The sequence below is a fragment of the Wolffia australiana genome, chromosome 9 (assembly GCF_029677425.1).
Source record: "Wolffia australiana isolate 7733 chromosome 9, ASM2967742v1".
Lineage (NCBI taxonomy): Eukaryota > Viridiplantae > Streptophyta > Magnoliopsida > Alismatales > Araceae > Wolffia > Wolffia australiana.
Window position 1 is genome coordinate 1,783,131 of NC_135843.1, and position 26,328 is coordinate 1,809,458.

Here is a 26,328-nt window from a genome sequence, read left to right on the forward strand (position 1 = left end):
CTAAAGAAAGAGCTGCCTCATTTAAAGGGAAATATGAGTAGAGTAGAAAATGATATCCAAAATGACAAATTTACCCTACATACAATGAGAATCGCATCGAAACTCCCCCCTTTCAGTGACCACATTTAAAGTAAAATTAGTTGTCTCATTGAACAAGATTATGCATTACAAATCAGGAGTACTAGATTAATGTAAGGTTATATTGGCTAGAATCAGGAGAAGATTATAAATCACACGAGATCAATCCACATTAGTTATATCAGAAGCCACAATAAATTATTCATCTATAACTTGTTGGTGGTGGTATCAGCTCTAAAACTATCACCTTGCTCACTGTAGATAAATGTAGACCACCTTTCGGTAAGTTATGTTAGACCATTCGACAATATAAGATCCACCTAACAAATTGCTTGCCAAAAAAAAAGAACGTATGACATCTTTTGTAAATGAACTTTTATCCAACCTGATGAAAAGTAACATGAAATAGTAGGCCATATTATTTCTTCTGCAAATGAAAAGTTTATCAAATAATAATGCGCTGCGGAAAGCCTGCTCTTCTCCAAAATTGTTAATAATTTGATCTCACGCGAAAATCACACCTTCACCAGTTATCACCTCACCAATAAGAAACGCAGGGTTGGTTTTGCTGGATTCTGTGATTATTCTGGGGGCGACATCACGGTCGACAACGAGAACCATTCCTATTCCCATGTTGAAGGTTCTTCTCATCTCTGAATCTTCAATATTTCCAGTCTGCAATTAATTAACAAGGACAAGAAATGTTAATCCACAAACAGAAAATGATGACACGTTTATGGATTCTGAACCAGGTCACATAAGACTTAAAATAGATAAATGTTTTCGTCAACCCAACTTTTAGTAGTAGTACGGGCGACTGAACAAAAAGTTAAAAGGAAAAATAAATTTCAAATTGCGTCAGATAATACTTATGAAATTTCAACATTAAATTATCTCGGAACGGAATCAAATAATTATAAAAGGAATGATGAATCCCAAAAATTTAGAATGGATTATGAAATAAACATGATTTTTCGCACGTTAACATAAGACCAGGCCAGCCTTCAATATTTCCATGAGTAATGGAATAAAAGAATTGGAATAAATTTCAGACTACGTCACAGGAAACTTGGGACAAATCAACATTACGCAAGTCCAACATTCAAAATTAGCTCGAAACAAATAAAATAATGGTAAAAAGAGCAAAATCATAAAATTTGGGGATAAGAGGAGAAACTTTAAGAATGGGGATAACCTCCTTCTACAAGGATAATAACATTAGGTATCATCTAAAATACCATAATATTGGCATGGAAATGAATCATAAGAGGAAAATTCCATAAGGTTTCTATAAAGTAAAAGTACACTCTCGTTTCACAAATTGAAAACCACTCTACTACCAGCCAATTCAGTTCATTTCATAAATTTAAAAAAACAAAATCATATATGAAATCAACTTAAAGGAATGACATGAAAATCTATCTAATCCTTGAAAAAATCTATTAGGTTCCTAAATGGAATTGAACGTGTTGAAGAACAACATCCTGCTTGAAGATGAAAAGTAGCGCCCTTGTTATCAGTTATAGCTTTTAGCACTGTTGGTAATCGTTTGAATCCAACATAGTATCAGGGCCTGGTAGCAGGTTCAAATTCCGGAAGCAAAACACTGCACGCCAGGGCCATGAATAAGGCACCAGCAGGTGTCACAGGGGAGTAGTAAAGAACAACATCCAGCTTAAATATGAAAAGCGGGGCCCTTGCAATGAGTAATAGCATTTAGCACAGTTGGTGAGCGCTTGAATACAACTGAAAGAAAGGGCTTAACGTTTTGAACAAGTGATTGAACCGCACTAAATGAAAGTTAAATCCCATTTTACACTATCAAGCTTCCATATGGAAGAAGAAAGAGGGTGGAACCTAGAGTAGGAGAGAGAGTGAGAAAGAAATGTGAGAAGATAAAGGGGTGATAGAACAAAAAAGTTGGTCAATTAAATGTCCCATGCTATTATCCTCTTTCTAACGGGTTTGGTCTTACAGAAGCTAAAACCAAACCCATGTAAGCCAAAAAGCTCCCAACTGATGTAGGGGTAGGAACCAGTTACAATATGGGGTCAGCTTAACCGAGGAAAAGACTAAAAATGAGAAGCAGCTGGCGCCAGAGAGATTTAAAGGACAATACAGACAGTCACATGCAGGAGCACATGACGACTAGAAGCAGAAAGTATAAATATCAGATGGGGAGGAGAGAGAAGGCATCGAGCAGGAAACTATTCTTTTAAAAAGGTAAACATGCAGAAGCAAGAGCTGCATTAAGCGAGGGGGCTCTTCATGCGACAATTCTCAACAGAACATCGGAATCCACCATGATAAGGGCAGGAGAAAGTTTAGACTCTTAGGCATCATTGTATCACCTCACAGGAGTTCACCTTTGATGTTGATTTCTTTCATTTTGGATAAAACAAGAACCCCAAGAAGGGAAATTACTATAATGCCCTACTTCTAACAAAAATAATATAAACAAAACTAGAGAACCAAAGAATTGGTAGCGCAAAAATTACAAGAAAACCATAGAAATCGTGGACCAAAGAAATACCTCCTGAATCCATTTGAAGATAGTAGGAATATCCCAAGAGTCATTATAAATCTTTGCTCCAAGGCCTGCTGGAAACACTCTAGGTATGTTATCAGTGAAGCCACCACCAGTGATATGCGCTATACCCTTCACACCACCCTTGCTGATAATCTCAAGAACCTGTTTTCAATGCACCCAAAAAATATTATTTTTAGAACCATCTCTACAAAAATAAAAAATATCTTATTTCCATATAAATCTACCTGTTTGACATAGATGACTGTCGGAGCCATCAGTGCTTGACCTAATGTGATTGAATTGCCATTGATTGTGGGAAGCTGATCATTCAAGGAACTACCACTCCGAGCTAGAACTCTGGAAGAAATCTGATGAGTGAGAAAAAAATTCTGAATTTTTTTCTTAAAATAGAAAAGGAGGATTTAAAAAACTACTTTCTGACTAATGAGAATCCATTTGAATGAACACCGCTTGAAGGGAGGCCAATCAGAGAATCCCCCTCCTTGATGTTCTTTCCATCCATGACTGAATCCTTCTTGACAATACCAACGGCGAAACCACTAAGGTCATACTCGCCTTTCGCATAGAAATCCGGCATTTCTGCTGTCTGAAATGCAGATATTCAAAGTAATGGTTAAAATTGGTAGGGGTATTTCTGTCAGATCAGCCCATTAGGGGCATTGTCACCATTTTACTTTTAGGTCAGGTTTCCATTAAATACAGGAATCCCTCCCCTGAGGAGGGCAGCAAAGAATAATTTGAAGAATTAGGTCAAAGAGTTTGAATCTCCAAAATACAATATAGAATTAGTAATGAGTCAAAAATTTTAGATTACTGATCAGATAAGTCCATGAATATTAGAGGCAGTATTACCTCTCCTCCTAGAAGAACACAATCAGATTGCTGGCATCCGTCAACAATTCCCTTAATCACCTGAATGTACCAGAAAATGATTTTTCTTTATCATGGTAATAATCAAATCACTCAATCATATTTACAAATCCAAAATCTGATCTTGACGAAGGAAAATCAAAATGGAAAAGCATGGAATTACTTTTATGTTACCTGCTCCGCGAGATCGACATCAAGCTGGCTAGTTGCAAAGTAATCAAGAAAGAATAAGGGCTTTGCGCCAGATGTAACAATATCATTCACGCTCATGGCAACCTGCAAAAAAGTGAAAATAAAGAAAAATAAAATTCTAAGAAAAAATGGTGGAATAAATGAGACTAGCTACCAGATCAATGCCAATGGTGTCATGGATGCCAGTTTCGAATGCAAGTTTAAGCTTTGTTCCCACGCCATCAGTGCCAGCGACAAGGTATGAATCCCCTAATAAATAAAAGGAAAATATGTTCATGAGAATAGTATTTAGGGTTTAAGAGATTAGGATGAAAGTTGGAGGGTTTTGTTGCAACTAATCATCAAACTCATTTGCCTAACTCTTCGAAATAATAAAAATTTCAGCTTAAGTTTAGTTACACCAAACTTGAAGCGACAGAGCTCTATGCACTTAGAAGAATTCATCCTCACTATAGAAGCTGGGTATAATTCCAACAAATCATCAACCTCACACACATACATTCTTCAAACAAATAATTATAAACCGCATTTTAAGTTTACACATCGAAACATAATTCCATGAACTTTAGGAGAATTCAATCTTGTTTTAGGTTATAGGGTTTAGGGTTTCAGAAGATAGTTGGTGGGTACAACCGCATATAATTCCAACAAAGCATCAATATCACACACCTAGACTCTTCAAACAAATCATCATCAAACGCAGTCAAAGTTTACACATCGAAACATAACTCCATGAATTTTAGGAGAATTCGATCTAGTATTAGGGTTTAGGGTTTCGGAAGAAAGTTGGTGGGTAAAACAGCATATAATTCGAACAAACCATCAATCTCACACACCTAGACTCTTCAAAAAAATCATCATCAATCGCAGTCAAAGTTTACACATCGAAACATAATTCCATGAATTTTAGGAGAATTGGATCTCGTTTTAGGGTTTAGGGTTTAGGGTTTAGGAAGAAAGTTGGAGGGTACAACCGCATATAATCATTAAATCTCATCCTCGGAACTCTTCAAAAAAATAATCAAAATCTATGCAATTCCTAATAATTCAATCGATCACCCTTTGCGAATACCAAGATTAAAATCAAAAGAGTAGAATGATCATTCAACTGAGGCACTCAGGAAGAATCAAAAAGATGGATAAGGGAACTACCGAGGGGAAACAATCCGCCGAACCCGCCAATGCCAGGAGCCATCTTCGCAATCCTGCGAACGAGCTCGGTGCCGGCATCAATATCCACGCCGGCGTCCTTGTACGTCAAGCCACGGCCTTCTCCCCCTCCTTCCACAGAAGATGAGCAACAAGCAACGCTTCTGCACTTTCTAGGAGACCCAATTCGGAGAATCCTCTGCAGCCCTCTTGATCCCGTCGTCGACCCATTCTTCCCCGTCGCCTGGGAAGAAGAACGAACGGCGAAATAGGGTCGGAGGATCTGCTCTGATGGTGCAGAGGACAAGTTGAAGCTCCCGTTCATGGCGGAGATGGAGAGATGGGAAGGAGGAAGAAGAAGAGGAAGGGGAGAGGGAGTTGGGCTGCCCTCTCTGGTGGAGAAAATGGAGGAAATGGGAGCAGGAGATATCTTATTTTATTTTATTTCTTGCTGTACAAAGGCTAAAATAGTAGCTGAACAAAGGAGATTGGGATTTTCTTTGGTGGTAGGGAACTGCCATGTCATCCGTCACGTCATCCGTCACGTCATTCGTCACGGTGATGGATCTGTGAAAGATGACGTTTCTTAGCCCTGTGACGGCGATGGATGATGTGACGAAATACCTGTGATGGGTGACATGATGGAAACAGGAGAAACATGTGATGGGCAGATCCGTGATGGATCACGTCGTCCATCCGTGATGGATGACGTGACGAAATGATGACGTGATGAAACGGGATCACGTCATCCATCCGTGATGGATGACGTGATGAAATACCTGTGATGGGTGACATGATGGAAACAGGAGAAACATGTGATGGGCAGATCCGTGATGGATCACGTCGTCCATCCGTGATGGATGACGTGACGAAATGATGACGTGATGAAATACCTGTGATGGGTGACGTGATGGATACAGGAGATATTTGTTCTCGGGCACGCCGTATTTTATTTTTTTTGTTGTCCAAAGGATAAATGTTAGTTGAACAAAGGGGTTGGGATTTTGTTTGGTGGTAGGAAACGGCAACGTCATCCATCACGTCATTCGTCATTGTGATGGATCCATGTAGGATGATGTTCCTTACCAATGTGACAGTGATAATTGATGTCACAAAATAACTATGTGATGGTGACATGATGGAAGCAGGAGCCATCTGTTCTGGGGAAATTTTTAGTTTTTTCTACTGTCCAAAAGTTGAAGGATAATTGAAGGATGATGATGGATCCAAATGACAACGTCATCTGTCACATCATTCGTCATCGTGATGTATCTGTAAAGGATGACTTTCCTTAGCCATGTGGCAGTGATTGATGACGTGACGAAATAGCTATGATGGGTGACATGCAGGAAGCAAGAGATAGGGAACGGCACATGAGGTGACGGGATGGGTGACGTATGGTGACTGAGGGTGATGTGATGGTATTTTCGTCACGTCACCGTCCCATCACACGTCCCAGCATTGTTGAAAATTTTGTCACAATCTCGTCATGAGTCACCTAGCGTTTCGTCCCGTCACGTCCCAGTCACCGAACGGCATCACCGTCACAGGTGACGGAAAATAAAAGACTTGAAATACAAATTTTCTTATGGGTTCTTTCCAAGGTCCAAACGCATGGATGTGTGATGGCTAGGGGCCTTGAGTGAGGTTCTTTCTTTGGTTAAGGGCCTTAACCAGGCTCTTTCTCTCCAAACGCGTGGAAGCGTGACTGGTAAGGGGTCTTGAGGAAGAAAGAGTGTGGTCAAGGGCTCAAGGCTTCGAGGAAGAAAGAGTGTGGTCAAGGGCTCAAGGCTTTGAGGAAGAAAGAGCGTGGTCAAGGGCTCAAGGCTTTGCGGAAGAAAGAGCGTGGTCAATGGCTCAAGGCTTTGAGGAAGTAAGAGCCTGGTCTAGGCTTGTGGAAGAAAGAGCCTGGTCAAAGGAGGGATTTGAGGAAGAAAGAGTGGTGAAGGGCAAGGAGTTGAAGAAGAAAAAGTGGACTCTGGAAGTGGAACGACTTCAGGTTTGTCTTTTGTCGTCTATATTTTATTCAACAGCTCCTCATTTGGTTGGTTCTCACAAGGTTCCAAATGATGAAAGATCCATCACTAGTGAACTGATTCTTCCATTCATTGGTTAAATGACTATTTCTCTCTTTCAATTTTTTGCCTCCACGTATCATCATTATTTTAGTCTAGTTCATTTGATCACGAAGTGATTTACAAGTGTGAGGGGATCATGTGAAAAACAAAATCAAGAAGCAATATTTTCAATCATCTGTGAGTTTGATTATGATAAGACTGACGAGTTGGGCTAGGAGGAAAAGAGCAAGTTACAGCTATGCCTAATGATAAACCAAAAATAGGGTTGAATTATCTACTTTAAATCTCTTATTGTTGCTAATTTTAGCTTATACAATAAAATCTGTAACATACGATGTATAGTGATAAGTGTGGGTATCGTCCATGGGAAGCTACTAATGCAATCCAATTAGTGATCTACTTGAATAATTTCACCCTAATTAGAGTTAATTTCACCGTCAATGAAGATAAAATCACCCTAATTAGATTAAGAATTTAGAAAGGAGGGTAGAAGAGATGGAAAGAATGAAAGAATTTGGGATCTCTAAATTGACGTCTTTGATCCAATAAAATGGATCAAAGGAGTCAAGTGGAGGGGTTAAGAAGAAAAGTTGATTTTAGTTTGTTTTGGGGGAATTTGGTATCCCAATTTACTCACTACTATCTCATAAACAAAATCTAATCTTTGCTAGAAATTAAAATTTCTTTTTCTTAGTTCTTAGATTGCAAGTTGAATGGTTAGATAAAGTCAATAATCACTCCTCTAAATCGTCGTAAGGGATTGTACATGCTGCTCAAGCCAAGCGACTTAGAGTTTCAGACAGAGATCAAGAAGAACAACAAAGAAATTCACTAACACATAACTCAAATTACACTAAAATTAAAATACAATTACAGTGAAGTAAAATATACCAAATTCAGATGATCCAGGCTGGTTCTCCTCTCTGTCTTGCAGTTGTGAAAATTCCAAAATGACTTCCCCAACTCGAATTTATGATTTTATACTTAGGATAAATGGTAAAAACATCTAGTTTACCCCCAATAAGTAATTAATTTTTTTCCATTGATGTAGGCTTGATCTGACTAATTTAACCATACAGATAGAAAGAGGTCAAAATGAGAAAACCCATAAAATTTGAGCTCAATCTAACTTCAGGATTAAAAGTATAAATGAATGAATATTGACCAATCATACCCGTTGGATCAATATTCATTTATTTAATTAAATTTTTTCATTACACGCAATCGTGTGTTGCCTCCTGATTGGTTGGAAAAATTTAAGGTCCTTTTGCTGCCTCCTCTCTCGGCGCACCACATACCCCTGTCCTGAATTTAAAAGAACGAAGAAAGATAACCAAGAAAACATTTTAAAACGCACAAGTATGTGCGTTTTACTAGTGCCACCCACTCACAAGCTGCCACGTCACCTCTTATGCAAACGCATTGTGTGTGCAGCACGAGCTGTGCACTTACTGCCTCAAAGATAGATTTCTCCCATTATGTTCAATTCATCGGATTCTTTTCCGATGGATGAGATCATGCAACATGTCCCTACGAAATCCACTTCTTGAAGTTTTGCACAAAACCCCCTGCTTTTATTTGCGTGCACAACATAACGCCACCCAAAAGTAATTGTACATATGTCCCTCTACTTTCTCTCTTCTCCATATTTCCCTAAAAAACATGGAAAAATATAGATTATTCCAATAAAAGCCTCAAACTATTTTTAATTGGATCTTTATGCCTGCGATGGGCGACCGAGAGCTATTTTAAGGGCATATTTGTAACCAAAATTTCATAAAAGTCCCTCTGCCTTTAGAAATTGATTTAAAGTACTATTTTCTTTATAATTATATCCTTTTGTATTTAAAAATTCATTTTTTCTTCGAATAAATTCCCCAAAAAATCAATAAAATTCTATAAATTTTACTAAATTGTCCCCACATTAATTAGCATTAAATTAATTTTTGAACCTGCCATTTCCATTTAAATAGAGTTATTCCAAGCTGTAATAAATTCCATAAAATCATAAATTAACAGAAATTAGGGTAAAAATCAGAATTCACTTGAAATATTAATTAACATATAAACATATGATAACAACCCTATTTTTAACTCTTTGAAAGGGTAAAATTGTGATAATTACTTGAATTAAGCAGAGAATGTAGGGTGTTATCAGATAACCGATCCTAATAGATAATAGTAAGAGAAGTACAAGACCATACATCTCTGAATGCCTTGTGAAATATAACCTTAAAATTTTTTATATTAAAAGCTAGTGTAATTTCAAATCTAGGAAGATAACAAATATATTCCTTAATTCTAATAAGTCCTTTTGGAGTTGAATGAAATTCTTCATTTTTGGCGTTGAGATTGTAAAAGAGCTATTAAATTACAAAACTTTAAAATGCTGGGTTTGGAATGTAGTCTCAAAGTTTGGAACACGCCAAGGTCATCTGTTGGACCTATCCTAATTATGCAGGCATGCCTTTAATATGAATTCTACACTATGTTTTGTCCTAAAGTATAATCCCTTGCTAAAAGGATTTGGAATTAAGGCAGTTATGTTCCATGGGAGAAAGTGAATTCTGATTATTATGATGAGAAAAATAGAGAACCTCAGTCCTTCCCTGCATGTCCAAGAATTGAAATCTCATATGTGTACTTTAGGATAGGCACCGGTATGTTTTATCATGATTTTAAAGTTTTTCATCATCTTCTTGCCCGTGGGCCAACTTAGCTTGATAAATTTGATTTGTTGGTGCATCATTGATCATGGAGAAATAGAAAAAATAGCTTTCGGCTACCTTGGCAGAGTTAGTATGAAACCAACATAGAATAACTGAGGAATACTTATTGCCCTTTGAATTTTTTGCTCCTCACACTCTGTATAAATTCCATCCATTTAATCCCTTTATGATTTGTTTAGCTCTTTCTCACTCACATATTAACAGTTTAACACTCTAGCGCTTTCTCTCCCCTCTCACTCTTTCTCTTTCTCACTTATGATTCACTCTCTAGCTCTCTCCCTCTCGCTCGCCCCCTCTCTCTCTGGTTCTTTCTATTTCACTCTCTACCTCTCTCTAGCTCTTTCTTTTTAACTCTCTTCGCTCTACCTCTTTCTTCCCCTCTCTCTCCCTGTCTCTCTCTTTCTTTCTCACTCTCTTTCCCTGCCCCTCACAATTTCCCCTTTTTAGTTCTCTTAACTCCTGCTGATGAGGGTTAAGCTAGGAGTATTTTAATGATGTGATGCCCAAAATGAGAGTTGATCTCTGTGTTAGGTTTTTAAGGTGTCTACGAGCTTGGTTGTCTCAAAAGGCATTCATGGGACTGTCATAACTGATCTTGATCTTACCTAATAATGATGTCCCAAAAAATCTCACAGAGGGACATCTCATACCAAACATTAAGGGAAGGTAGAAATATTGAGAGATTTCAGAAAATTTAGGTCAGGCATATGGGCGTGCCTATTATGTTGTGACCAAAAAGTTGACCCATTACGGAATAGGTTGAAGAGACGCCAAGATCGATCCACGAACATATTCTGGAGGCATTTGCAGTTCAGTCATGGTAGAATCTATGCTAAACTTAAGGACATTCCTTATGATCAACGCTCAATAGTTGAGGCGTGCTAGTAGGGCAGTGCAATGATGAAGACACAAGAGAAGATGAAGGAGATTATAGTGTAATTTTTTTTGTCTTATGGACTCTGTGTGGGCCATCGTGGACAATGTGGGGTTCAAGATCATGTGGAAGTACGCCGTTGAGATGATAGTTGACCCCCAGGATTGAAGGCCACAAAGGCTGCGGCATAGAAACTATACGGGGTCATGAAAGGGAGACTCTTAGAGTTATTAGCAAATGTCCCTAAGGTCTCATTGACAGTGGACGCATGGAATTCTGAGAGTTCATGTGATCGTCTAGGCATCAGGCTTCATTGGGTGAACAACCAGTGGGAACTATGTGAACATGTTCTTGCAATACGCGAGCTAGTGGAGAAACATGATGGCGAGAATATGAGCGTAATTGTGCTCCAGGCATTGGATGACTTTGGTTTGAGAATGAAGGTCGGCGACAATCCATCAAGCTTAATTGTGTAGTATATTACTTTATTCCATAACTCACCATTTTTCATTGTAGGTTGGCGATATCACAACAGACAATGCCTCAAACAACATGCATATGATTTCACTACTAACGAAGGAACTTAGGACGGTGAATGACCATTTCACAATGGATCAACATTCCATGTGCTGCCCCTGTGCTTAATATCATTGTTCAGGCTGCCTTGAAGTCATTGAGTGTATCAGTGAATGTACCTCCCCCTAGGATTGCAGACAACTGCATAGTTGGAAAAGGAGATGATAGTGTGTATGATGCTGACATAGATGATTTGGATGCCATGTGCAAGGCCGCGGCGAGTCATGGACATGAAGATTCATGATACTGCACTTGTCTTGGGGGATGTGTTTGCTCGTCTGAGAGCCTTAGTCATAAACATCCAAGCATCGACTCAATGATGTCAATAGTACGTGAAGACATGCAATGATCTCGAGCAAAATAATCATAACCAAATCCCATTAGACCGCCCAATACGATGGATCAGTACTCACAACATGTTACATGTTGCATTGGAAAATTGAGAGGTCATCAATTTTTCATGGCTTTACAAATCGTCCGTAAGAGAGAAGGAGTTGAGAGTTTCTCGTGAAGAGTGGGAAATTTTTCATCCTAGTCTTGACTTTTGTGACATCCTAAGGCCATTTTATAGGATAACAAACTATGTAATTGGCTCGAAGACATTGAGAGTCATGGAAGTACTTTGCATTTTGAAGGCCATGATGAGACATATTGATACTACCCTACATAAGTTTGACATGTCCACAATCTTCACTTCGAGAAGAAAGCTGAATGTCGGTCAAATCGCATCTATCCAAAAAGCGTGTGAGAGTATGAAGATTAAGATATTGAAGTAGGATTCAATTCTATCGAATAACCATGCGAACACAACAACGTCCATTCTTGACCCTTTCAACAAGGGGGCATCACTCAATCCTAGTGTCAGTCATGATGCTTTGGTATATGTATGACGACTATGCCCCTTCACGGGGACCAAGATCTAGCTTCTAATGACCGTGGGTGATGACTGGCTCACTGAACTCATCAATGAAGGAACAATGGGTACCTACCCCAACAGAAGAATTGGAAACTTATCTCCAATCAAAAGAGAGGAAGGATGTAGAGACAACACAAGGATGGTGGGCATACATCAGGGCTCGGACTTACCCTCGAGTATCTACCCTTGCTCAAGAGTTTCTTTCTGTATGCACGAATAGTGGCCCAACAGAGAGTTTATTCTCCAAAGGACTTGCAGTCATCACTTTCAAGAGGGCGCATCTTACTGTTGAAAGCATTAAGTTCCTTGGCACTGTGAAGTGTTGGTTACATTCTGAGAATGCTCATCTTTGTGATGGTGATAATGTCAAGCATTTTTCTAACGACAACGAGTAGTATGAGGTATTAATCATGATTTTAAGTACCACAGAGCTTCATGAGAAATATTTTTTATATATTTGTCCTTTGCAGAATTATGCAGGATTTCAATTAAATGGGATGATACAACACTTCCTTGGAGACACCAAGTAGAAGCACAAGATGTGTAGGCTGTATCATTCTTGGGCCTGCAAGAAGAAAGAATTGTATTAATTGTAATAGTAATGTATGGATGCGACACAATTTTTACCCTATTTTTGACAATTACTTGTTTTTTTTTATTTGCATATGGTTACCAAATCTCTTTGATCTAAGCAGGTCAGAGTTTCATGCTCGCTACTCCTGGGGTTATTATGTTTCAAAGCCTTAAACAGGCAAAGGCCTGTCGCAGTCTTTATATGATTTGATATATATTTGTTAAATTACAGTTTATTTCCCCTATACATGGATGGGCTCCAAATTACAGTTTCCATATTCTTGTTGAACTTTCCATTTTGCGTCATCGCCAAGGTAATTGTCTTAAATTTTACGTTAGTCACATTCGTCTCATGTCAAGTCACAAGGATCTATCATCTTGATCCACTACTTTGTTTCCGTTGGGGATTTTGACCTGACTCGGCGGCTTATGTGCGCCTTAGTTTTCATTGATAGATCGCATCGGCTTTTGTTAGCATCGTAGTGCAACTAAATCCATTGCTTCTGCCATGCATCCTATCCGCCATTTGGTGTTTTTTCCTCTGGTGTTGCGCCCTATCATCATTTCCATTCATCCCAATTCCTTACATTAGTATTATGAATAATACAGTTTTGACTTTGGGTTCATCATCTTTTGGCACTTTGCCTTAAAATAATCTTTTCGTGAGATCCTAATGTAGAGGAAATTGGTATAAGAACTTTGTGTTTCTTTTAAAACATTGATGTTTCCAAATGTTCAATGGAATAACATATTGTTCTATCATCTTTGCTAAGACAGTCTTTGAGTTCTAAAGATTCACCGTAAGCATTTTCTATAAATTTATGCTATAACTGCTATCGTAAAATCTTGAAAGAATATGTTCTCTAAAAATATTTTGGTAGAAATTGATACTTCTATGTTAAATATGTTGCTTCAATAAAAACAAGGAATTAAAATTGAATAATATAATGCAGGTTTATTACATGTTTCTCTTTGAATAACCTAATATGAACTTTACTGATTGACTGAAATTCATATCACATTCATATATATGGTATTGATTAGATATAATGAGATATCTCTTGTTAAAGATTGATCGATCTACTAGATTATAGTTGACTTGTGTTACATCACTGAAATTAACTTAAGGATTCAATTATTTGAAGTGTTGATATCATGTAGAAAATTTTTGAAGCATTGAGATTGATTACTTGACTCAAGACACAAATTTAGTGATTGATTATATGATACACTTTGTGACTGTTGAAGTTTACTATCATTATTGATTAAGAAAAGTGTTTTGAATGATCATTTTAGAATATCATAGTGATTTGTGAACAAAGTGATTGAAAATTTGATACTGAACAGTAGAAATATCTGAGAGAGATGAATTGAGCTACTTTAGATTTTACTTCTTTCTAGTCAATTGAGTGTATATATTTGATCTATTGATCTTCATCAGGAAGAGCTCATTTCTTAGTATATTATGATAACACCCTAAATTCGGTCTTTATTTCATGTTATTAGCACAATTTTATGCATTTAAAGAGCTTAAAATGGGGTTGTTATCATATATTTACATGAAAATTTTGTTTTCAAGTGATTTCTGATTTTCCCCTAATTTTTTGTTGATTCTATGAATTTTAAAGGATTTATTGGAGCTCGAAATAACTATTTTTGAATGAAAATGGCAATTTTAATATTTAATTTCGTGATTTATCAGTATAGGGATGAATCAGTGAATTTTCTAGAATTTTCTATAATTTTTTACGATTTTTAGGATTTTTCTGAGATTTATTTGAAGAGGAAATGCATTTATTCTAAGGAAAAAAAGATATATTTATAAGAGGAAAAAAATATTGACATAATTTCTGAACTTTGAAGGGCCTTTTTGCAAAGTTTTGTTGTAAAAAGACCCTGAAAACAGCTCTCGATCGTGACTGCAGGCGTAAAGATATGATTTAAATGTTTCAGGGTTTAATTGCAAATGATTGATTATTTGTTTTAATGTTTAAGAAAAAAAAAACGGAGGACAGAGAATGTGCACAGGGTATATATGCAATTACCTGTGGGCGGCGTCATATAGCAATGCCAGTTTTTAAGAGGGTCCTTTTGACAAAATTCCAGGGATTCTTTCGGTCTGGCGACGTAGCTCCACGGTGAGCGTCGGATGATAATCCAACGGTGCTTAATGAGCGCCAGCGCTGGGAGGTAACGTCATCGCCCCCACAGCGCATACAATGTGTGTGTAGGGCCGGTGACGTGGCAAACTATCAAAGGACAAGGCGAAGAAGAAACGCACACGTATGTGCGTATCAAAATGTATGCAAAACGCGACTTTTAAATTTTCTTTTTTTTTCTTATTTTTGCCAGGGGGATACGTGGAGCAAGGAGGATGCGCCCGCCTGGAGGAGTTGAAGAGTCATCGTCCAATCAGCGGAAGACACCTCAGCGCTCGAGAAAAAACATATAAATATGAATAAATGATTTAAATCCAATGGCTAATATTGGTTTAAATTCATTTATTCATAACTTTTGATCCATAAGTCCGATTGAGATGATTTTTTAATGGATTTGCTCGTAATAATCCCCTATTTCTATCTGTATGGTTGGATCATTGAGATCAAGCCTACATTGATAGATATTAACGAATTACTAATTAGGGGTAAATGGTCATTTTTTTCATTTTACCTAGGTATAAAAGCCAAATTTCAATAAGAGGGGGTCATTCTTGATGGTTCTCTATCACAGCTGCAAGACAGAGAAGAGCCCCAGCCTGTATCAACTTGTTTGGTACATTTCCCTTCATTGTATTTGAATTTTGGTGCATTTTGAATGAAATTAGTTCAATTTCTTGTTTCTTCTTCTTGATTCTGATCTGAACTTCTAAATCGCTTGGCTTGAGTGGCATGTACAAGCCCTGATTAGGATTGAGATGAGAAATTTAGGGATTAAACTAGGCATTCAATTGCATTCCCAAAGAAAAAAAAACTCTAAAAAAATTAACTTTGAATTCTAGGGTATTAAAACTTTAGTTTCTTTTATCTTTATCAAATAGTGTTGTAATCAGTTCTGAATTAGTTAATCTGCAAGACAAACAAACCAAGTAAAAAATCTTCTTCTTAATTCCCTCTAAAGTGAATCCCTTGATCCTCTTCTTTGGATCAACTAATTCAACTTAGAATCCCCTAAATTCTTCTACTCTTCTCATCTCCTCTACCTCCCTTTCTCAATATTCTTTCCAATTAGGTTAAATTGATCCTCATTAAAGATTAAGTGGTCCTAATTATAGAAAATCATCGAATTGAACTTCTCACTAGCCTCCCTAGGATGATACCTTCACTCATCATGTGCATTTTAAGTGAGGTTTTATAAATTTTATTGTATAAGCTAAAATTTACAACGACAAGGGCTAAAAACTGCATAATTTTACCACTATTTTTGGCTTATCATATTACAATAAACACGTGAGCGCGTTTATTTATGTTATACTTACACAAGCATGCATATGCACGCACAAGATATCAACTACCTCGGGGAGGTAGTTGATATCTACACATACATGCAGGAAATATCTCTACCTCCTCGGGGAGGCGATAGATATATTACACGCCCGAGTATGCGCAGGAAGAAATGAACCAACTCGGGGAGTAAGTTTATTTCTAAACGCACGCGCAAAGCTCCCTCCCTATAGCCCTCCTCCCGGATTGGTATGGAAAACCCAAAAATGAAATCGCAAATTTCAAAACCGGTATTTAAACCATATCATCTCATTGACTCTTGTGGTTCTCTCCAAAGAGTTTTGACTTTTTGACTAGTAGAGAATCAGGATGCAGAGTCTTGTAAGTTTAGAGGTGACTCCTCAAGAGTTGTAACTCGATTTGTTGGAGTCAAGGAGTTGACTTAAGAAAGCCATCTGTATTGTTTTTTTCTGCGTGGAGAACTGAGGATGCAAACTCACAAGAAATGACAATGCATTTTTTAATTAAATTTTGTGTTTCAAGCTGTCATGATCACTGCTCTTCATCTTGCCATCACCAATGGCAGTTATTGCCTCAAGCTTCCACCACCATTTCTCTCTTTGTCCATCATCATTTATGTCCACCAATATTCTAAATTTTTGTAATTTCATTCATTTATGTCCACCAATATTCTAAGTTTCCTCATAATTATTTTATATGTTTATTATATGCAATCCAGTTGGGTCTACATGTGTCAGTCGGATAAGGACACATCCCCTTGTTTAAGTTTATGTCTACACTCAGAAAGGGCACGGGGAATCCAAACCATGAGTAGCCCTCTCTTCCTTGATACTTTTTGGTCAAGTTTCAGAATATTCATGTATTTTCTTTTTGTGTATATGTGAGATTCTATATATCAGCACCTCAATATGATCAGGGCATATTATTTGCAAAAGATCTAGACATGATTTTGGGCCACTGCCAATCCGCCATGCCAAAAGGAGCATCCAAAGGTGTCATTAATGCCATGATGAGGGAGATGAACCCAATCTTCTACAATATCCAAGATCATGTTTGGGGATGCAAAGTTATCATCCATACTATCATACATTCTAATATCCAATAAGGGTCAGATCTTTAAAACTGAACCCGTTGACAATAGTAAGAAATAAGAGGTATTATTGGACAACATAATCTAAATACTTAAACATGAGGGTTACATTTAACGTAGTATCTTGAACCTTCTCCTGAGATAACCAAATTTGATATCTAATTAATGTCTTCACAGCCGTGTCATTTTTAATGAAAAACAAAATTAGTATATAATTGGAACATGTTAAAAATAGTGGGCCATTAAATGTATAATCCACTAAAAAGTATTGGGGGTATACAAATGGAATTTAATTTTAAATACCAAAAATAATTTTTTGAAACTGTTTTGACCTTATTTTTCATTTCAAATTAAGGAATTAATAACAAGTTTATAGAACGTCATAAATACTCAAAATTTCATGAAAAGATTGCAGATAAAATATTTCAAAGCAAAAAATTTGCAGCAATAAAATCCATAGTAAAATATAATGATTTATTGCTTCCACACTGGAAAAAACTACATCCCCTATGAATGCACAATGCATTATAATGATTTTAAGCCTTTTTGGCCCTTTTAAAATGTTTTTTAAAAATCTCCCACAGCTGTCATCCGCAATGGCCGTCCTGTCATGTCATCCGTAACAGCCGTCCCTTCACATCACTCGTTTGAGGACTCCTGTCACCATCATGTAAACGTCATAGAAAGTTTGTCACCGTTACCGTCACCGTCACGTGCCACCAATTTCATCATTGTCAGCGTCATGTTGTCATTACCGTGGCGTGTGAAATGACGGATGACGACTACCATTCCCTATCAGGAGTTATATGTTACTTTTTCCTGTTGTCCAAAGGCTAAATGGTAGCAGAACAAATGGGATGGGATTTTATTAGGTGGTCAGGAATGACAACATCATCCATCACGTCATTTGTCTCAGTGAAGGATCTATGAAGGATGACATTCCATAGCCTAGTGACGATGATGGATGACCATATGAAATACCCACAACAAGTGATATGGCAGTGATTGAGGGTCTCAAATGGGTGATATGATGAGACGGCCGTCAGGAATGACAGAATTTTAAATTATAAAATTAAAATTGACGTCGAAAAATATATTTAAAGTTAAGGGTTTTAGTAATAATACCCACTGCCTAAATGGGGGAAGGTCCTGAAAGAAATTCACCCACGCTGGAATTATTCATTTAAAATTCTGTTGTTTGTGAGAAGAGGGAGAGAGGGAGAGGGAGAGAGAGGAAGAGGGAGAGGAATATGACAGGAAGGAGACAGAGGAAGAGGGAGAGGGAGAGAGGGAGAGAGAGAAAGAGGGAGAGGAATATGACATGAAGGAGGCAGAGGAAGAGGGAGAGGGAGAAGAGAGAGGAAGATGGAGGAGAGAAGAAAAGGAAGAGGGAGGAGAGAGTAAGATGGAGATGATGAGAGAGGGATAGAGAGAGAAAGAGGGAGATGGAGAAGGAGAGAAAGAGGAAGAGGGAGAGAGGGAGACAGAGGAAAGAGAGAGAAAGAGTGAAAGGAAGGGAGAGAGTGAGAGAGGAAGAGGGAGGGAGAGAGAGGAGGAGGGAAAGGGAAGGAGAGAGAGGATGAGAGAGGGAGAGGGAAAGGGAGAGAGTGAGAGAGGAAGAGGGAGGGAGAGAGAGGAGGGAAAGGGAGAGAGTGAGAGAGGAAGAGGGAGGGAGAGAGAGGAGGAGGGAAAGGGAGGGAGAGAGAGGAGAAGAGAGGGAGAGGGAAAGGGAGAGGGAGAGAGAGGAGAAGAGAGGGGGAGGGGGGGAAGGAAGGGAGAGAGGGAGAGAGGGAGAGGGAGGGAGAGAGAGGGGGAGGGAAAGGGAGGGAGAGAGAGGATGAAAGAGAGAGAGGGAGAGAGGGGGAGAGAGAGAGGGAGAGGGAAAGGGAGGGAGAGAGAGGACAAGAGAGAGGAAGAGGGAGAGGGAGGGAGAGAGAGAACGAGAGAGAGGAAGAGGGAGGGAGAGAGAGGGGGAGGGAAAGGGAGGGAGAGAGAGGATGAGAGAGGGAGAGGGAAAGGGAGGGAGAGAGAGAGGAAGAGGGAGGGAGAGAGAGGGAGAGGGAAAGGGAGGGAGAGAGAGGACAAGAGAGAGGAAGAGGGAAAGGGAGGGAGAGAGAGGACAAGAGAGAGGAAGAGGGAAAGGGAGGGAGAGAGAGGACAAGAGAGAGGAAGAGGGAGAGGGAGGGAGAGAGAGGACGAGAGAGAGGGAGAGGGAGAGAGAGAGAGGGAGAGAGGAAGAGGAAGAGGGAGGGAGAGAGAGGGAGAGAGAGGGAGAGAGGGAGAGAGGAAGAGGGAGGGAGAGAGGGAGAGAGAGAGGAAGAGGGAGGGAGAGGGAATGAGAGGGAGAGAGACAGAGAGAGAGAGGAAGAGGAAGAGGGAGGAAGAGGGAGAGAGACAGAGAGGAATAGGGAGGAAGAGGGAGAGAGATAGAGAGAGAGGAAGAGGAATAGGGAGAGAGAGAGAGGAAGAGGAAGAGAGAGAGGGAGAGAGAGGAATCGTGAGAGGGAGAGAGAGGGATAGAGAGAGGTGTTGAGGAGTCAGCAAACTCTTTTGATGATTCAGCCAACTCGCCACGTGGACGTCACAGTCAACAGCCAGATCGATAGGGACTTAATCAGATAAGCTTGTAATAAATTGACACATTATGAGATTATGAGATTTAGCGGTCAGGATTAAATATAGTTTCAAACATAGTTAGGATGAAAGATAGAAGGCTAGGATTAAATCATAGAGAGGAAATAGATCAACGGCCTGGATTCATCCTCGTATCCATTGTAACCAGTTATAACGGATAGGATTAAATCATAGATATTCGCTGTAACCAATTATAACTTGTAGGATCCAAAACCGAAAGTTTCTATTATTACACAACTATATGAGATTATAAATTAATAACCAATGTAATCACTTAATTCTTGGGGAATTACAATGATCTTTTAATCACCAATCTTAGTGTGTCTCATCTTCTTCTTCTTCTTCTCTCGTTTCCTTCTCTTCTGCCTCCTTTGCTTCCAAGAATTCTTACAAGAGGAAGAGGGAGAGAGCGAGAGGAAGAGGAAGAGAGATCGAGGAATAGTGAGAGGGAGAGAGAGGTAGAGGGAGAGAGAGAGAGAGAGAACGAAGAATAGTGAGAGGGAGTGAGAGAGAGAAAAAGAGCGAGAAGAAGGGAGAGAGAGAGAGAGAAAGAGGGAGAGAGGGAGAGGGAGAGAGAGAGAGAGAGAGAGCGAAGAATAGTGAGAGGGAGTGAGAGAGAGAGGAAGAGGGAGAGAGGGAGGGAGAGAGAGAGAGGGGGGGGGGGAGAGAGAGAGGGAGAGAAAGAGAGGAAGAGGAAGAGGGAGAGGGAGAGAGAGAGAGAGAGAGGAGAGAAAGAGAGGAAGAGGAAGAGGGAGAGGAGAGAGGGAAAGGAGAGGGAGAGAGAGGGAGAGAGAGAGAGAGAGAGGGAGAGAAAGAGAGGAAGAGGAAGAGGGAGAGGGAGAGAGGGAAAAGGAGAGGGATAGAGAGGGAGAGGGAGAGAGGGAGAGAGAGAGAGAGAGAGAGAGAGAGAGAGAGAGAGAGAGAGAGAGAGAGAGAGAGAGAGAGAGAGAGAGAGAGAGAGAGAGAGAGAGAGAGAGAGAGAGAGAGAGGGAGAGGGAGGAGTTAATGACCCAAAATATCCCATACCACAATCCCCAGAAACAAGGCAGAAAGAAAAACCACCCAAAAAACCACCCGATCAAGATCCAACGGCTCCCCCACAAGAAAAAACCCAAGCCGTCGGATCAAATCAAGATTGATCACGGATTAGGGTTTCGAGAGAGAGAGAGAGAGAGAGGGCATCATGGTCAGATCGTCTTCTTCACCCCCACCCAGAAGGCCACAACTGCCCTTTCCTCTTCTTCTTCTTCTTCTACCCCAATTTTGCCCTTTCCTCTTCCCCTCCTCCCCCCACACACACACCCACCTCGCTTCCCGTCTCTGCCCTTGCAAATCGCCGACTACCCTCGTCAAAATTCCTCATCTTGCCCCTTACCCACCTTTTCAAATTCCCCAAAACCCCGCCAAATCGCCGGAACGAGCTCCTCCCCCCCGTTCCGCCCAGGGGGGCGGGGGAAGCTCCCCCCCTTCCTCCCTCGACTCGCCGTCTCTCGATCTCCGCAGGTTCTGATTTTGATTTCTGTTTTTGGCTTTCGTTTGTCTTGATGATTTTGGTGTTGTTTTCTGTTTTTCACCGTTTTTTTTTTGGATTTTCGTGCTGATTTCGTCGTTCTCTTCGTTTTTCGTGGCTGCCCATGAGTTTGATCTTTCGATCTTCGCAGGTTCTGCTTTTGATTTCTGTTGTACCCATTTGTTTCTCCTGCTGATTTTGGTATTGCTTTCTGTTTTTCACTGTTTTTTTTGGGATTTTCGTGCTGATTTCGTCTTTCTCTTCTTTTTTCGTGGGTGCCCATGAGTTTGATCGTTCGATTTGCTTCGTCTCTCGATCTTCGCAGGTTCTGCTTTTGATTTCTGTTGTACCCTTTTGTTTCTCTTGCTGATTTTGGTATTGCTTTCTGTTTTTCACCGTTTTTTTTGGGATTTTCCTGTTGATTTCCTCGTTCTCTTCGTTTTTCTTGGCTACCCATGGAGTTTGATTGTTCGTTCTGCATTGTCTCTCCGGAGTATTTTCTTCCAGTGCGTTGCGATGGAAATTCTGTTTTTTACCTTTTATTCGTGTTTTTTTTTCATTCTGACTTTATCGCTTTCTTCGTTTTCCAGCTTCGGTGAGATCCTTCCTTAGATCGGATGGAGCTTTATTCTTGACCCCTGGTTTCTACATTATGTACGTCCTTCTCGACGGTCAGATTTTTTTTCCTCGAGGCTTTCGTTCTGATTTCGTCGTCTTTCTCGTTTTTCAGCGAGGGATACTCTTTCCTACATCGGTGGATTTTGTCTCGTGACAGGTTTCTATGATGAATTCGTCCATTTCTTCGCCAATTCGTTCATCTTCCGGTCACTCTCAGAAGCTTTTTCCCATTTCCTTGCCATAGAATTTCTGTTCGTCCTTTTCTTCTTCGAGATTTGTGCTGATTTTATCTTGTTCTTAACTTTTCAGCCGTAGTGAATAGTTCCTGTGCTCCCATGGAGTTGGATCCCTGACAGGTTTCTCTGGTAAATCCCTGCCCCTCGATTAAAAATTCAATCTTCCGGCTCAAAATTGGTTTACCGTTCTTTTTAATGTTCATCCGCGGGAAGAGGTTCTTGAAACTATTGTTCTTATTTTCTTGATCCCCACCCCTAGCGCTTAAACTCAACTGTTGATCTTTCACCAATCTGTTCATCCGCATCGGATAATTTCATGAATAAATTGTTCTTATTTTGGGCGGAATCCGTCGCTCATGCATAAATTTATCAACTGATCATTCTTTAATCTGTTCATCCAAAAAGTGAATTAATGATGAATTACTGTTCTTGCTTTCCTCGATCTAGGTTGAGAAATCTCCGGAAGGTGGGAAAGTAGCAGCCATGGCGAGCCACGAGCTGGTTCTAGGGCAGAACCCTGACCTAGCCCTTGGCCAGAACCACGAGCTCGACATGCACCAGCAGCATCATCACGGCATCGGGCTGGGCCACGCCCTCGATCACAAACTCCTCCTCAGTCACCACCACCACCAACACCACCGCCACGAGGCAGAGGAAGACGAAGACGAAGACGACGAGTTCAACAATCAGGCCGATGCCCTCGCCATTGCCGAGCACCACGAGCTCACCCTCGCAGAACCGCTAGACCACAACCTCGAGCCGCTCTCCATGGTTTCGGCCCCGGTGCTCCAGTCCCGGGCCCTTGCCATCCATCCCAAGCACGAGCTCCATGTCGGACAAGAATTCTCCGATGTGAAGAGCTGTCGCCGTGCCATCCGCGACGCCGCCATCGCCTGCCACTTTGAGATCCAGACCGTGAAGTCTGACAAGACCCGCTTCACGGCCAAGTGCGCTGCGGAGAACTGCCCGTGGCGAATTCACGCAGCTAAGCTCCCTGGCGTGCCGACCTTCACGATCCGTACCATCCACGAGTCTCACAACTGTGCCGGCATCTCCCACCTTGGCCACCAGCAGGCTTCTGTCCAGTGGGTCGCCAACTCTGTCGAAGAGCGGTGAGATCTCTCTCTCTCTCTCTTTCACTCTAAATTAGGTTCAGCTATTGTCAAATTCAACGACCCTCGTTGACTTTGTTTAAGTTATGATAGCAATTAATAGGATATCACTGATAGTCGTCTTCTTCCGTCGACATCAGCCATCAATTTCGTTCTGTTCAAGCTATTAAAATTGTTAGCCCAGTCCATTGTATAAAGTAAACCGGCATGGTCCACATTTTTGTAAAAGATTGATGTAGATACTGATGCCTGTATACTATGATGCCATCATTTGCAAATCAAATGTTGACTAATGTCAATGTTACTTATCAGTGATGTCGGGATGTGTTGAACCCTTCTTTGAGATCTGTGGTTTTGAATTGACTCCTTTATCTGTATGATTTCCAGACTACGAGAGAACCCCCACTACAAGCCAAAGGAAATTCTTGAAGAAATCCACCGCATGCACGGCATCACACTATCCTACAAGCAAGCCTGGCGGGGGAAAGAACGGATCATGGCTGCGGTCCGTGGCTCGTTTGAAGAAGGTTACCGTCTTCTTCCGCAGTACTGTGACCAGATCCGACGCACCAACCCCGGCTCCATTGCCAATGTCTACGGCAACCCTGACGATAACTGCTTCCGGCGTCTCTTCATCTCTTTCTATGCCTCCATCTTTGGCTTCGTCAATGCCTGCCGGCCCCTCATTGGCCTTGACCGCTCTCCCCTCAAGAGCAAGTACCTTGGGACTCTCCTCCTCGCTAGCGGCTTTGACGGCGACGGCGCCCTTTTCCCTCTCGCCTTTGCGGTTGTCGACGAAGAGAATGAAGAGAACTGGATTTGGTTCTTATCTGAGCTCCACAGCCTTCTAGAAACCCACACGGAGAACATGCCGCGGCTGACCATTCTCTCTGACCGGCAGAAGGGGATCGTGCAGGGTGTTGACTTCAACTTCCCGACCGCCTTCCACGGGTTCTGTATGCGCCACCTCAGCGAGAGCTTCCGCAAGGAGTTCAACAACTCGATGCTGGTCAACCTTTTATGGGAGGCTGCTCAGGCGTTGACTGTCATTGAGTTTGAATCAAAGCTTCTGGAGATGGAGGGCATCTCACAGGTACCCAGTTTCGTCTCTTTAGTTGTCAGTTAGCAACTCCGAATTTGTTATTTCCATATTTTGACATTCCCTTTTCTGTTGTTTCCTTTTCCATTACATCTAACTCCCTTGTATCCCATTATATAAGGGGTACATGGGAACTGATTGAATTAATGAAGAAGTTAAGATTCTTTCTGTCTCTCCTTCTTGAATCTGTTGAAGTTCTTCCTTGTTAACAAGGAATTATAGTTGGAAGGATTATTTGTTTAGCCTTCCAACATTAGTCTGCTTGGAATAAGATGGCAATTGTGATGTCATCATTCTCCCAAAGTGACATGAATGATGATGATGATGTCAGGCCCATGATCACTGGCAAATATGATGAGGGAGCGATTAGGATTGGTCATTGTCCTTGTCATTAGTCTGCTCATGGATGACGATGATGTCTTCGTCAACATCTTCTTATAGCAGGCATGGATGACGATGATAACATCCCATCATCATCTCTCAAATGATGATCAGGCACTGATGAGTCCTTTCAGATGATGTCGTCAGTCGAAGGGAAAGGAGCATATCCTGAAAGCTCATGTCTGTTTGCAGGAGGCAGCATTCTGGGTGCGACGGGTACCGCCAAGGCTCTGGGCCACGTCGTATTTTGAGGGGACGCGACTCGGCCAGCTCAGCGCCAGCGTGGCAGAGTCGTTGAACCCGTGGCTGCAGGAGGCTGCGGGCCTGCCTGTGGTTCAAATGATGGAGACCGTGCGGCGACAACTGATGATGTGGTTTAATGAACGGAGAGAGGCCAGTATGGAGTGGGGGGCTACGCTTGTGCCAACAGCGGAGCGGCACGTCGCGGAGGCATGTGAGAGGGCCCGAGGATACACTGTTGCGAGGGCGAATGAGGCGGAGTTTGAAGTTGCAGCGGCACACGAAGGGCCCAATATTGTGGATATAAGGAACCGGTGTTGCCTTTGCCGGGGGTGGCAGCTCTACGGTTTGCCATGTGTGCATGCTGTGGCTGCGCTCCACTCATGCCGGCAGAATGTGAGCAGGTGTGATATAGCTTGCCCACTAAAAATAAAATGTCTATCTGTTATGGGGTATTTTACTTTTTATGGCATTTTGAGTTATTTTTTAATGATGGTCATTGTAGATTGAGGTTAACATTCCTAGCAAATAATGCATTTATTATGCCACTTTTCATGTAACTTTTGGTCTTTTTTTTGACAATAAACATTTCACCCGAAGAAAATATAGCAACATTATTTATCATGTCATTTTTTCTGTGATTTTGATGATGATCATCAATACAAGATCTCGAAAAATTTTTAGCCTCGTTATCATGGAATTTTCTACTTGCCGTTTTTGTTGTTTTGTTAATGACGATCGTCGAAGCTGGTTTAAACATGCCCTTAAAACATATTTTTTTACTCATGATGGGTTTTCTACGTCTTTTTTTGTCTTTTTAGTTGATGTTGAATGATGATCATCGCAGATGCAACATGAGATTTCCTACCTGTTTTTTGTCATTTCGTGGGTATTTCTTGGGAATACCGTGAAAAACATACCATTTCCCTTCATTTTTGGGTGGTCTAAAATCTATGGATGATCATGGCAGGTTCGCGGAGAGCTTCTTTACAGTGGCAAATTATAGGAAGACTTACTCACAAACAATTCACCCGGTCCCGGACAAGAGTCTGTGGAGGGACATGGGAGGGGAAGGGGAGAGCAAGGCAGTGGAGATGATGATAAACCCGCCCAAGTCGCTTAGACCGCCGGGGCGGCCGAGAAAGAAGAGAATCAGGGCAGAGGACAGAGGAAGAGTCAAGAGGGTTGTTCACTGCAGCCGGTGCAACCAGACTGGCCATTTTAGGACCACCTGTGCTGCGCCCATCTGAAATTAGAGGGTGGGCCTTCCTCTTTCTTCTTCTTCTTTATTTTGGTCTTCTCTTGTGTGCAGCAGGTTAGATAATTAAATCTTTATTTAAATTATTCTGGAGGCAGGTCAA

General features: G+C 40.7%; 2 protein-coding genes across 4 annotated transcripts; one reads left to right on the forward strand and one right to left on the reverse strand.

Annotated features, from left to right (window-relative positions):
- Positions 1-393: 393 nt before the first annotated feature.
- Positions 394-5,258, reverse strand: PUR5 (phosphoribosylformylglycinamidine cyclo-ligase, chloroplast / phosphoribosyl-aminoimidazole synthetase / AIR synthase (PUR5)). Its single transcript, XM_078581159.1, has 8 exons — positions 4,844-5,258; positions 3,846-3,940; positions 3,674-3,775; positions 3,482-3,541; positions 3,043-3,215; positions 2,854-2,965; positions 2,612-2,770; positions 394-753 (listed from the first exon to the last, which is right to left on the reverse strand). The coding sequence occupies exons 1-8, from the start codon at positions 5,163-5,165 to the stop codon at positions 583-585; spliced, it is 1,194 nt and encodes a 397-aa protein (XP_078437285.1). The 5' UTR covers positions 5,166-5,258; the 3' UTR covers positions 394-582.
- A 15,748-nt stretch (positions 5,259-21,006) lies between these two features.
- LOC144707542 (uncharacterized) lies at positions 21,007-26,328 on the forward strand. 3 transcript variants are annotated; one of them, XM_078580712.1, is made up of 8 exons: positions 21,007-21,274; positions 21,872-21,935; positions 22,012-22,105; positions 22,209-22,264; positions 22,583-23,247; positions 23,635-24,340; positions 24,920-25,371; positions 25,938-26,328. In XM_078580712.1, the coding sequence occupies exons 5-8, from the start codon at positions 22,619-22,621 to the stop codon at positions 26,215-26,217; spliced, it is 2,067 nt and encodes a 688-aa protein (XP_078436838.1). In that variant the 5' UTR covers positions 21,007-21,274; positions 21,872-21,935; positions 22,012-22,105; positions 22,209-22,264; positions 22,583-22,618; the 3' UTR covers positions 26,218-26,328. The 3 variants fall into 3 exon arrangements, with proteins under 3 accessions (XP_078436838.1, XP_078436839.1, XP_078436837.1); XM_078580713.1 differs by having other exon boundaries at positions 22,012-22,056; XM_078580711.1 differs by lacking the exons at positions 21,872-21,935; positions 22,012-22,105.

Excerpts from the sequence above, each read along its gene's own strand:
- LOC144707542 (XM_078580712.1), top strand. The coding sequence starts at position 22,619 with ATGGCGAGCCACGAGCTGGTTCTAGGGCAGAACCCTGACCTAGCCCTT. Across the intron at positions 23,248-23,634 it reads GCCAACTCTGTCGAAGAGCG|ACTACGAGAGAACCCCCACT; the intron begins GTGAGATCTCTC and ends TATGATTTCCAG. Across the intron at positions 24,341-24,919 it reads AGATGGAGGGCATCTCACAG|GAGGCAGCATTCTGGGTGCG; the intron begins GTACCCAGTTTC and ends GTCTGTTTGCAG.
- PUR5 (XM_078581159.1), bottom strand. The coding sequence starts at position 5,165 with ATGAACGGGAGCTTCAACTTGTCCTCTGCACCATCAGAGCAGATCCTC. Across the intron at positions 2,966-3,042 it reads GGATTCTCATTAGTCAGAAA|AGTTCTAGCTCGGAGTGGTA; the intron begins GTAGTTTTTTAA and ends GATTTCTTCCAG. Across the intron at positions 2,771-2,853 it reads CAGTCATCTATGTCAAACAG|GTTCTTGAGATTATCAGCAA; the intron begins GTAGATTTATAT and ends CATTGAAAACAG.